The 13,558-nt window shown below is 36.7% G+C and overlaps 1 protein-coding gene across 3 annotated transcripts in view; it reads left to right on the forward strand.

Annotated features, from left to right (window-relative positions):
• The window catches only part of LOC114160411 (SH3 and cysteine-rich domain-containing protein 2), a 29,698-nt gene extending 21,373 nt beyond the window's left edge, over positions 1-8,325 (forward strand). For 2 of the 3 annotated variants that reach the window (XM_028042999.1, XM_028042998.1), the window contains 3 exons: positions 1,819-1,870; positions 3,666-3,803; positions 4,962-8,325. In XM_028042999.1, coding sequence (XP_027898800.1) covers positions 1,819-1,870; positions 3,666-3,803; positions 4,962-5,060 — 289 coding nt within the window. In that variant the 3' untranslated portion in view covers positions 5,061-8,325. The remainder of the gene's footprint in view (positions 1-1,818; positions 1,871-3,665; positions 3,804-4,961) is intronic. The other variant, XR_003598756.1, reaches the window with a different exon arrangement.
• Positions 8,326-13,558: the final 5,233 nt, after the last annotated feature.

The raw sequence follows: 13,558 nt of genomic DNA on the forward strand, positions 1-13,558 counted from the left end.
CAGTCCGGTTTTATTTCAGTTCCCAGGATTCACTCAAAAAAAGGAGAAAGCACAAAATCCATGTGGCACAAAAACTAATGAGGTGAAATAAACGCTGTTAACTCTGACTCTTGTTTTCTAATCTGAAGTGATCATGTTTTTACTTAATTAGCCAACAATCTTACACTTTAGACAGAGTTAAGTACAAATCAAACATATATGAAAAATATATTTAAGAAACACAATATTGATACTCCAATTAAAACATAATTATCATACTAGATCTTGTCACTAATAAGAATTGAGAATAAATTTCAATAGTCATCCATCCATCCACCCATCCATCCATCCACCCATCCATCCATCAATTTCCCTCTCTCCCTCCCTCTCTTGCCTGAGTATTTTTTATCATCGAGAGTTTGACTCAGAAACTGCGCAGTTCATTGGATCTACTTTAGTAAAATAAATTTTATTTTTTCAAAACTTATTGTGTGCGTTCTCGGGGAGAAAGAGAGTTCGAAAACAAATGAAAAGAATGTCTTTTCAATCTTTCTATGAAAACAGAAAAGAGAACATTTATTTCAACGCTCACTGGGATTTAAACTAGCAGGCAAAATGATTACTTTCAAGAACTTTTGGCATGTATTCACATGCATTCTTATTGAGCATTAAAAAAAATCACATAATGTCCTACAATAGCTTCAGTTTCAAAAACACTGTTTAATAATCTAATGATTATCATCAGAAGGATAAAACATGACTTTAAGTCAGTCTGGTGTCCTGATGAAGTTCTTATGCCAAAGTTCTGTTCAAAAGGCAAGTCAGAGATTTTATCAAGTTACATGTATTTCAGCATTTTATATATTTTAATTCGTGTCTAGACCATAATAGCATGTTGTGTGGTGGGTGCTTAAAGTATCACATTTATCAAACCTGAAAAAACAAAACAAAAACCTATATACTGCAAATAACTAACATCTGAAAGACATTCATTTCTCCTCTAAGCACAAAAAGAAAAACAAGAAATGTTTTTGATATAAGTTGTCATGTATGTCAACAATAATAATAAAAATATAGGTAGACGTTGTTGTAGATTTGGAGCCACTGTCTTATTTTGCAGTAAAAGTGCTTCTTCTTGCCATCAAGCATAAGTGGTGTTTTCACAGTCATGGCTTAAAGTAGGTCAATCCCACAGTTACCTTAAAGTTATATCAATATACTTAAAAAAAAAAGTTGGAAAAATGGCTCCAAAATATATTCAATAACTGTGTTTTAGCAATAATTACCGGAACAATATTTCTATGCATATTTAAAGAGTTGAGATTATGAGTGTATGATATATGATATTATCTCACCATATATCACACTGTTTAGTGCTGACACTCAGGAGAACTGATGTACAGACAAACAATTGGAGCATAATTCCTCCCTGTGTATCTGGGACGGAGGCGGCTGCAGTAAAGGGTCTCATCAAAACCCGGCAGCACAATAAAAATGCAGGTTGGGTCGGCTGCAGACGGAGCCGTGTTTTCATCAGCACTGCGGCAGGAACTACACAGTTCAAAACGTAAAACTTATGACTCCCATGCCTTTGTCACCTTTGTAAAAAGACACAAAGACTCGGCCGCATTTTAACTGCTGTGGCTTTGTAACCATGGGCTCTACAGCTTTTTGTCAGTTAGATAATGTTATCTTTTGTGCTTCAGCTAAGCTCGTTTTCTGTGCTCTTACAGTGCCTCATCTGTCTGCCATGCATCCCCCATCTTGTCTCCTTCTCCCCCTTTTTTCCATCCCAATCATGCATCTTTTTAAAAACTCTCATGTTTTTTCCTCCAATAGTCCTGGCGATCGGGTGCAGGTCACAGACGATTCTAATGAGGAGTGGTGGAAGGTGGGTCTCATGGTGTGTGGGTGTGTGTGTGTGTGTGTGCGTCCGTGCACGTGTGTGTGCACGCGCACACACTTGCGGCTGCATCTTTGTGTCACTTTGGGTGTCCAAAAAGGTGTGTGAATGCACATTTATTGTGCACGTGTGCTAATTCAAGTCTTCAAATCAAACCTTTGGTGCGTAACACCTGCTCCATTTTTCATAAACATGCAGGCAGCCACTTTCTGAAATAGAACATAATTTCCTCTGAAAATTACCAAAAGAGTTTAGCATAATGAACATGACTAGTGTTTCAGCCTCAACAAGGTGTTTATTGAGTCGGTAATGAGCTTCACACACTCCCAATGGAAAAATTTTAATGTGTCTTGGTGTGTGTGTTTGAGCTCCAGACTAAAAGCAAGATTGACTTAGACTAAATAATGCACAGAGTCTGTGTATCTTTCATCAGCAGACCTTGTATTTGCTTCACATATAACTTCTGTTGCCACATATAAAACAGCAGCCTCAAAACACTGTCAGCACATTCTTGAGCAAGGAATCTTTAAATTATGTATCATTTGTGAATCATCTATTCATTACTAATGCACTGGCTGTGAATCGCTTCAATAAACATGATACACCTGCAGCAGTCAGCAATAAACATTGAAATATTGTCCCTTGTGACTTACCGTCACTTTGCATCAGCCCAGTTGGAAAGTAATCAATTGTTCTTATTTTTGCTTGAATACATGGACAATAACTCCATGCATAACTCTGCCGCCTTTGTGATTTATCGCTGAATTCCACAAGGTTTTGATTGAAATGAAAAACAAAGGCGCCTTCTTGATTCACCCACTAAATAATTAGGCAGAAGATGACAGTCACTCTGAACTGCAGAAATTAAAGAAGGGAGTAATCATCTTTTCTTCCAACAAACAAAAAGATTTCCCCAAACTGTTCAAAGTCTCTAAATATCTTCAGAGAACGAGTTAGGATTACTTATTTACTGTCAGATATTTGAGAGAAATATTTTCAGCTTGATACAAATCTTCAAAAATTTCTGGAAAGAAATTGAAAGCTTAAGTATAAATATTTAAAGGTGGATTATTGTGGAAAGAAAAACAAAACTAAAGATGGTTGATCAAAATCTAAAGCAAATATGAAGCTTTAATTTGCCTCAACAGAGCTTTCAGAACAACGCTGCTTTTTTTATCTGCAAAGAATTAGCTTTATGAGCTCCCATTCTTTTATTTTTCAAAGATATTTTGGATAAATAAATCAAAACATTTTAATGTTGTGGATTTGTTGCAGAATAGAGCTGAACACACACTTCCCCAACACTTGCACATCCAATTTGCCACGTCTGCATTTTTGTTGTTTGTCATAATCGTGTGTAATAAACGTTCAGACTCCAGTCAAGCTCAGGTTAAAATCTCTACAATTGGTTTTTGTGAATCCATTTTGACCTGCCTATGTAGTTACAAAACTAAAAGAGTAATGAAAGCAGCTCTTTCTTCCCCCAATGAACAGGAAATTTGGATGTGAATTTTCATATTGCAGCTAGCAAGATTTTTTTTTCCTTGAAATACAGTTTATTTTTCCAAAATAAATAAATAAATATTCAGGACTCGCAGAAAAACAACTTTAGTTGTTTATAATTAAATGATTTTAGGATTTTATTTGTGTATCATATTGAGCAGTTAGGGTCACATTACTAATACTAATGAATATTAATGAACATTCTTCTTAATTAATCATTCCTTCAAGACAGATGTAATACTTTGGTGTCATTGAAGTTGTGTTCTTTTGTGTTCTCCAGGGTAAAAGTGGTGACAGAGTCGGCTTTTTCCCTGCCAACTTTGTGCAAAGGGTCCGACCAGGGGAGAGGGTCTGGCGGGTCGTTCAGAGTGTTCCCGGAAACAGAGAAAAAGGACACATGGCAGTGAGAGAGTCGCAGGTAAACCAATAATGCTATGGATTGCTAACATTCTTCTCTGCTTGAGGTTTGTTGCATACCTATCTTTCATGAGGCAAATAAAAATACTCTAATTAGGTGCAATCTTAGAGAGAGAGAGAAACATTAACCACAGGTGATTCTAGAGCTCGGTCATGAGTATTTAAGAAAAAAAAAACTGTTAAAAACTTGTTGTTCCCCCCCCCTCGCTATTTCCCTCTGTTGTAATCTGAGAACAGAGTGGTCCAAAGTGCGACTTGGGGGCCATTTGTGGCCTTCAAAATAATTTTGTGTGGCCTTACACTACAATTTGAGAATGGTACAAATCAAATTTTACCGACCAACAGAGGTATTCAAATTAGTTAAATTAAAGCAGGCATTTTTGGATAAAAACGGAGAGTAGCCGTTCAAAATTGACCCAAAATTTTAATGAGGCAAAAGAGTGAGACCCTTTTTATATTTTGGATCTAATTGCAGATTAAATATCTCTCAGGAATGCTTGCCTTCAGACAAACCGGTGATGTTGACAAATAAACTGAATAATTTTTCAAAGCAGTCTCACTGGGCCCAGAAAATGAGACCAAAAATAGCATATCTGGTTTTGTTGGTAGTAAAGCTTCACATAGATCTAACATTTGTCTCTTTTTAGTAGGTTTTGGTCAGAGATGCTGCTTTATCCACATGGAGAAGAGAGAAAATTCTGAAAAACTTCATAAAATTTTGTAAAATATTATTTAGGGTCCTCCAATTAACCACTAAATAGCAACAATTACTTATTAAGGTTGTCCTTAAATCACAACTATAACACGGATTATAGTAATAACTCGGAAACCCAAAAATTATGGGTTTAAACTGAAAATATATTTCTAAAATGACCTAACTTTGTAGGTTTCGTTGATAGAAAACGAAGATGACACAGAAACTCTGAATGGAAGCTCAAGGTCTTCCAGTCTGTGAGCAGTGAATGATCAGAACATTACCTTCGAACTAGAATAAAGGATATAACATTCTGTGCTTGACCTGAGGAGAGAATGAGTAATAATGTCACGTGTGTTGCAGCCATAAATACACTACATTATCCTCATAAGTGATTCCAAAAATTCACTGAGAGTCCTCGTGTATTTGTATTTTCCTCATTTTCATTTTCTCTATTCGTTTTAGATTTGTGTTGGGAAGAGAGAAGATGGGGACATTTTTCTGAAGCTGAGCAGTGGAAAGAAGAGAGGCCTGGTCCCTGCCGACTCCATAGAGGAGATCTGAACATTATTTCACTTTTACACTCTGACTCAAACTGTCAGCACCACACTCTGCCCCGCTCTCTGGAGAAATGACCATACAATCCTCTGCAACCACACAGAAAAATACACACTCCTGCCAAGATCCGATGCCACCGTCTCTGACAAACATTTGTTTTCTCAGAGCATTTATTGACTGATGTCCTGCACCCAAGGACGGTGATTGACTCAACATCTTAGACAAAGGCAAGCAGAGGTAAATGTGGCTTTAAATAATTGGATCGCATTCAGTTTTGCCCGTCAAAAACACTTTTCCAACTGTGGGAGAACCTTTGAATCCTGTTATGGGAACATCATGCTTGTGTCAGTGTCCTTTTTCTTGCCTCTACCCACTCGGTGTGTCTCATCACTATCTGCTCATTTCAGGGCTTTTTTTCCCTTTGGGCTGTTATCACGTATTGCTACTGCAACTACAGACTCTTTGCAAGGAACAACCACTGCCATCCACTGAAAGCTACACTGCCACTAGAGAAACTTCTGGATGAGATGGAAGGAGGTCATGCAAATTTAAAGCCTGCATCAGACAGTGCTTTAACTGATAAATGTAAAAATGCAGAAAATAAATCCATTTTTTTAAGAAAAATTGAAGGCTCCAACGACCTTGTCACAGATGTTTAGATCTGTATTTTCCAGTACATAGAAATATTTAAAGTCAAAGGAAGTTAAAAGAATTGGACCGTGTGAACAGGGGTGTCCAAAGTTTGGCTGGGGGCCATTTGTGACCCTTGGACTGATTTTTTGGGGCCCCCAACTGCAGTTCAAGAATGATACAAATTCATTTATTAAACTTACTCTTATAAATCAGGGTATGGTTTTCATACAATGGAAAATGCTGAGTAAAATTTTATAAGTAGAACCAGGTCTATCCAGAGGCTTTTACTGAGAAGCCGACTTTACCAAACTTGACCTTTACCAAACTCAGCTTTTATTTAATATGTTAATCTTGGCTAAGTGTAGCAATCTGTTTGAAAGAATGTGACCCAAATCATTATTTTATAACAAAGAATAAATATGTTCAACTAAAATAAATTGTGCAAAATCCTAATTATCCCAGTCTTGGATCTACAATGAATTTTTGTTCTTTGAATTTTATATTCTTTGCCCTCGAGTACTTCTGACTTGATGAATTTGCTCCAAGTTACAAAAATTTTGGACACTCCTGATGTAGAAATAACAGTCAGTATTTTGAAGCTTTATGTGAGCGTAGAGAAAGAATAAAAAGGTGTCAACAAGTGTGGAAGTTCACAAGCACTGCCCGGCGATTTCTTATTTTTTTTCTTACAAGTTTACCGCTGCTGTGAACAGCAGGAAATAAAACGGATCTGCAGCCAGCCGTTCCTGAAAATAAAAACAGCAACGTTTTAAGGATCTCTCTGGCTGTGACGACGAGCCTAAGTTTCTCTTACGGTTCAGAGGAGGAGGCGGCACAGCGAGAGAGATGACACGAGCGTTGAACCGCTATGAGTCGGCGTTCTTCGAGGCAACACTGTACCCAGGGGTGCATGGGAGTCATTCATTGATCAAATGTCAGCCCGCCTTCCTTCCCTCCCAGTTTGGCCCTTCTTGTCTTCTTGTTATTGATGTGACTGGTCAGCTGTGATATAGAGTGAGCACATTTTTTTTGCTTGAATCCCAGAACACTTTGGATAGTTTAGACATCTATTGTTAATTTGTTCATTTTGCAGCCAATCTAATGTGTTTCTTCAGTCAGGACCCCCCTTCCACCAGCTAGGGGAGACACACAGTTTGCATGTGAAAGACAGAGAAAATGACTTGAATTAGAAAATACATTAGAAGTTATATAAAATATTTATCATTTAGATAAAAGAATCACTTTTTCATCTGTATTTCACACATCAAAACTTTGAAAAGGTCTAATCAATAAGCATCTTCTCCTGTAAAAAGTAAAAGTAGCATTTTTGTTTTTTAATTATCACCATTATCTACAGTATGTCGACAAACTAATATTGCAACTTCACCATGAAATTCTCCAGGTTATTTGTGTCTTTTTGTCAAAATGCAGCATTATCTTACAGAATATCTGCAGCATCCTCTTCAGGGATTATTAAAGATGTGTAAAAAGCCTTAAAATTATGATTTTTTAAAAATGCAGTAGGATTTAAAACTAGAAAAATTGGTCGTCTACCTGAAGAACATTAACTCAGTAGGGTCAAATTCATTGTTAAGAATGACCACAAATGCTACAATACTGAGATCCCGGAATATTCCAATTAATTTCAATTAATGTAAAAAGAATGTTAATGCAATTTAACCCTTCAAAAGAAAAACAATTGTTTAATCTGTAATTTGTTTACTTTTTTTTAATCCGTGTCTTCGAGCACCATTCAAATAAAGTGTTGATCTCCAAGATATTGCTTCCTGAAAGCACCAGCTGGCCTATACTTACTCATATCTGTGGTCAGAACAGTAATTAAAAAAGGTACAAACACATGGGACTGTGAAAGACAAGCTTGTTCCAGGACCCAAAAACCAAGATGGTAAAAAAACGGAAAGGGGTAAAATCTTGGTGGCCTGGAGTCTCCAAATTAATTAGAAGCTCACTACATGCCAGCCGTCTGTAAAGTTTCTTCACATTACTAGAACTTTAACCCCTTAACTGGCATCCTAAAAATGCTTACACGTAACGCAGTGGGTTCATGAGGACACCCATGTCATCATCACAGTTAGAAGGTTAACTAGACCTGTGCCTTGGTCCAATGATACTGAAGCTAAGCCCTTCTGAGGTTGGATTTAAAAAAATAAAAATACCTAATGTCCAATGTTAAGTACAGTGGAGGATCTGTGATGCTGTGGGCATGTTTCTGTCCCATACAATGCATAAACGTTTTAAAAGACCAATATGTTTTGAATAAAAAAATCACTTATGGATCTTATGTTACCACATATGAAAAGTCTTTCAGCAGGAAAACATCTGTGCAAATCAACAAAAAACAAAAAAAACTGGACTGAAATACATTTCAGTCCTGAACTAACTTTAATGCTTTCTAGACATCTTTCCCAAGGGTAAGAGTACCGGTAATCTTGCAGAGGGCTGTGCAAAAGTGTAAGCTAACCCCGATATGTATCAGCACCTTCTTGTTATTTTACTCTGCGTAAGTTTGTGTCGCATCGCACTTCTGAGGTTTCTAAATGTAAAGTAAGCATCTGGTGTCTAGTGTCACAAAGTCAATGTTCCTCAACTTTACCTCAATAAAATGTCTTTACACAAAGTTGTGGGCTCATTTTCTGACGCATCATGCGTACAGTAGCAGGACAGATACTCATGCTTGATGATCTTTTGGATCCGCTACACAGAAGGCAGAGCGTCTGGTGTTTTTCTGCTTCTGATGTTTGTGCTAAATGAGGCCACTTCTACTCTTTTAGTGCTGTCCATGCATAATGCACCGTCCTGCAGCCACAAACTCACACTGCTGTGCATAGAGGAATGCCAGACTGATGCTCAAGACAGCTGCGGTATAAATAGCACATAATGGCACTGCAGGAGGGAATGTAATTAAGGCCTGTTTACCATATTACACACAGCTACATCAATCAGAGAAGTGATAACATCTTTTACTATGAGCAGGCTTTGTTTTAATTATTTTCTTTTTTATTTCGACAAATAATCAGGATTTTGTTATCAGTGTGCATCACAATTTATATCAGTATTCAAAGTATTTTTATCTGCTGTGTTACGTGTGTGTAATGAGATTTAATACGACACTGATATTAACTTCCAATTGAAAAAAAGTTTATGGATGAAAGAAAACAGTAAAGTTATTTAATCACATAACTTACAGAGCCACAAGCCTCTTCCACTGTATTTGGTTGCTTTGGAGCAACTAAATGCCATTATTTTTACAAATAAAAACAAAAATATCCCAAAGAAATACATTTAAGAGCAAAAGTCATGTCCCATTTATTTAAACTTTGATTAAGAAGCCACACTCCATTATGATATGTGAAAGACTGTTTGACATTTTTAAAGTTTCTTTATTTTTTATTTATTTTTAGGTGATTTTTGAGATTTTTACTGATTTCCTATAATCATTTTTTAAAGTTTTGTGATTGTTGAGCCACTTATATAGTAGCCACTTCTATGTCTTATTTTTCAGACATAAAAATATATACAGTATATACAAAAAGCTAAAATAATAAGTCACAGAGTTCAAATACAAAGTACTATTTCATCCAATAACTAAAGAACCATTTGCTGAAATCTCGGCATGCGGTGAATGATAGAGTGGAGAATGATGCACATCTCAGGTTCTGTGCCTGCAGTTTTTCTAAAAAGAAAAGGCTTTCGGGTAATGTTTGTCTGATTAAACAGGAAAAGCTCAAAGTAAATTGATAAAAGTCCTTTGGAAAGGCTGGAGAACCACTGACCACTTTGTTGATTGAGAATCGTCTAGCTCTTTGGAAGCAAAATGTAAGCAGAAATATGAAGTTATTAAATTCTGCGGGGGAAAAAAAACACGTTCAAACTACTCGCATCTAAAATCATGGAATCCTTTCATCATTATATCCCTCTTTCACTTACAATTATTTTTGTTTTTCGTAAATAACTGGAAGAAATGTAGAGTTTCCCTTCTTTTTGTTTTGTATCTGTTTGCTCCCTTACAGATAACTTCTTCTCTGGTGGTCTTGTTCCACTTCAATGCTTCAGATAATCAGATAAATTTTAATACAAGACAAATACAACCAGTATAAATACAAAATACAGTTTTCAAATGATGATTATAACAAACCTATCCAAAGCAGCCTGGCCCTGTGTGAAAAAGTAATTGTCCCATAAACTCAATAACTGGTTGTTTACTGCTCTGGGAAAAGAACAGCCATCAAATATTTGTGATAAAGTCTTTTAAACTGCAGCGGAGGAATTTTTCACTCTTTGCATTATTATTTTCACTTCAGCCATATTGGAGGGTTTAAAAGCATAAAAACTCTAATTACGTGCCCCAGCATCTGAATCGGATTTAAGTCCGGACTTTAACAAGGGCACTCAAAATCCTATGTTTTGCTTTGCATCCACTCAGAGTGGACTTGCTCTTGTTCTTTGGATCATTGTCCTGCTATGTAATAAAAATGCGCTTGAGCTTAACGTTCCTTCCTTTAGGGGAATTTGTGGTTCAATCAATTAGAGCAAGTTGTACAAGTCCTAAAGCAGCAAAGCAGGCCCAGATGACCACCATGTTCTTTTAGTTGGTATGATGTCTCGAGGGCTGTCAAGATGTGTTTTGTTGGAATCTGAGATAGGCCTTTGTGTTCTTTTTGGGAGTGATTTTTTGTCTTTTGTGCCAAAAGGAAACCATTTTTGCCCAGTCTCTTTCTTTTTTTGTAGAATCGTGAACTTTATCTTTAAATGTGCCAAGTGTGGTCAGCTTGCCTCGGATTTTGTTCTCAGTTCTGTTGTGAGATCCTGACTTCTTCAGTCATGTGTTCTTTGTGTTTCTTTGGTTGGAGAGGGTTGACTCATAGTTCATAGTTTTTCCGTTTGTGGATAATGGCTGTCAAAGCCATAGAAATAGCCTTTTTTTGCACTTTCCAGACAGAAAGATGTCAATGACTTTATTTCTCACCTGTTGCAATTTTTTATACTGTTCTATACCAGGTTAAATGAGAGTGATGTGATTCTACATGTAAGCTTTGATTTGTATTTTTTTCCCTTCTATTAAATATAATAATCAATGTTGTATTTACTATGGATATCTGAGAATATAAAATATATTCTCAGATCATCAAATATAAAAATGTATTTGATGTGTTAAAAAAAATTCACTATGCTGTACATATCAGTTCATGATATGTTGATGATACTGAGTTTTTTTAAACACAGTTACTGTCTTTTGGTGCTGTGGAGTTGAACTCTTAGGAGTGAACAAGCTTCTGTCTTAACACCAGCTTCAAAAACAATAGATTGCATTTTGACAGAAGAGCTCGTTGGTTGATTTTACCACCAAGAGTGGCTGCTGCACACCTCTATTAGCACTTGACAGAACTACCCATCTGCTGTGACTCAGAGCACAGCAAGTCTTCTCAGCCTGATGAAACTTTGCCAGTGTGGGAGAAAGCTGAACAGTCCAATCTTTCTCTCCCTCTGCCAAGACAATCTCATTTAATCTTTCTCTGGCATGGTCCACCTCTCCATCGCTCCCTTCCTTCTTCCTTCCTCCGGTTTTGCAGACATCGCTCACCAGTGTCTTCCACCCAATCACTGGGCTCTTGACTCTATTTCCCTTGCCTCTTCCATCAGTTTCTGTCCCTGTCATCACAACTGTAGTTCCTTCTTATTAAGTAATTTTAGAAATCGGCCCACACCTCACCTGACTGAATCATAGAGAAAAATACGAGGATGTGATAAAGCTTCTTAGAGTAAAGCAGCCTATTAATAATGACTCATTTCTCCTGGCAGCTCCTGGCAGCTTGGCCATAATGTCCACTTACTGCGGTAGTAAACGAGGGGAGGGAAATAATGAAGGCCTGATGTAAAAGTGGTCATTTATAAAATTTGGCTAGCCATCACACCGGCTCACCCGACATGCACCCTGCTTGTGCTCCTGTATAATAACTGTCTGCTGTCATTACTCATGCAGTGTCCCCCGCTGTTGTTATTACATCCTCAACCTTTTGAGTTGCCTCCCAGAGAGTTTCAGGACTAACAGCCTCAGCGGCTCAGTTCAGGTGAACACTGAACCACAGAAATAGAGAGAGAGAAAGAGCATCAGCTGCTGTACTGAACACTGCCATCCCATTTATCTTTCATCTGTGCTGATAAAAGGATTACAACTCATCCCAACAATGATGAAGACAACACTGGTGACGACAATCAAGCAAGCTTCTGTAGGAGAATACAAAGACACGCTTAAAAATCTTAATATTTACTACTAGTTCTACAGACTTTATTGAGATTTTTTTTTTCTTCTTTTCAAAGAGCTTCATATATCTGGAATGGGAGAACATGTATTTTGTGGAAGATTAAAGGAAACAAAATGGCAGATTTAAAGTGGGCTATTTGTTAAATTGCCTTTCCTGAGTAAATACAACACCCATTCATCCATAATGTGTTAGAGCCTGTTATAGCTAAATACTTAATAGTTTGGAGTGAATGGTGTATCAACCAGAAATGTGTTTGAAAAGGATCATATTCTGAACTGAAAATGAGTGGAAAACCAGCCAAATGCTTGTGTTTTTTTCAGGAACATTGTGCAAGGAGGAAGAAAAAGAAAACACCTGAAAATAAAACTGAAGAAATGACTGCCTTTTACAGCAAATTGTACAAAAACAGAATTTTTCTTTTTCATTTTATTGAACTAGAAATGAAAAAAAGAAATCTGATTTCAGACTGTTAGCATGTCAAAGGATTTTCTTTGATTCGCTTTGATTTGAATTTAGTAAAAATCAGAGCAAGATTACAAATAATTTTATGCATGACTGACAATGATTTTTAATGTTTGTCCTCTGCTGTTCAGTTTAAAACTACAACAAATATTATGAAGCACTTTCTTTTTTTCTGGTGAAAGCTTAATACATTGTGTGGTTTAATTCATTTTCATTTGTTGTGTATTCTTGTTTTTTTCCTTGTAAAATGCCAGTGGGTGTCTTGAAATGTATTTTTATTATGATTATGATTAATATTACTATTAATCAAGACCAAATAAGCACAGATGCTTGCATGTTATTCATTAGAAATAATAAATTAGCTTCATTTAGAATCTGCAGCTTAGACCTCATATTGATGTCTTCACATAAAATATAAATTACTATGCTCAAAAATGATAAACACAAACTGCATTAAATATAATGTCTACCACATACCTGACCAACCTTCACACACACAATGCAGAAGCTCTCATTCGGTTGATATTTTTCATTTGTACATAATGTAGTTTTCACACCTTCAGATTCTATGTAGCAGAAGAAGCACATGCAAACAAAAGCAGCTGTCTAGGGAATCCAAAGGCAAGAAATAGAGGCAATTAAATGGATGTGTTTTCTAGGAATAGCAGGTAATCAGAGGCTTCCAACATAAAAACACACACACCCACATGAAATGACCTGTCCCTGATACTGCCTGATAGAAATGTAAAGAATTATTTCCTCAGCATTCCAAACAACATACCATTATCACTTCTTTGTCACCCACACAGGGAGCAAATGTAGTGCAATAAACTGTCCTTTACTTCAAGCAATATGCAAATAACAGTGCAGTTACAAAGGGAGGCAAAAGCAATTTACTGTATCTTGTGATTTCATGCATGTAGTGTGAAAATAGCACAGAGGCTGGACTGAAAGTCATCTTCCCATTCTGGTTTTACGCCACCTCCATTTCCATTCATGTTTCTTCATTTTGTTCAAAAGAAAACCACAAAATGTCATTAAGGGTACACAAAGACAATCACTGAACAGGCTTATTTAATAAAACCAAACATCCAAATCACTCGAGATGACAAGCTCAAGGCCGAC

The sequence above is a fragment of the Xiphophorus couchianus genome, chromosome 16 (assembly GCF_001444195.1).
Source record: "Xiphophorus couchianus chromosome 16, X_couchianus-1.0, whole genome shotgun sequence".
Lineage (NCBI taxonomy): Eukaryota > Metazoa > Chordata > Actinopteri > Cyprinodontiformes > Poeciliidae > Xiphophorus > Xiphophorus couchianus.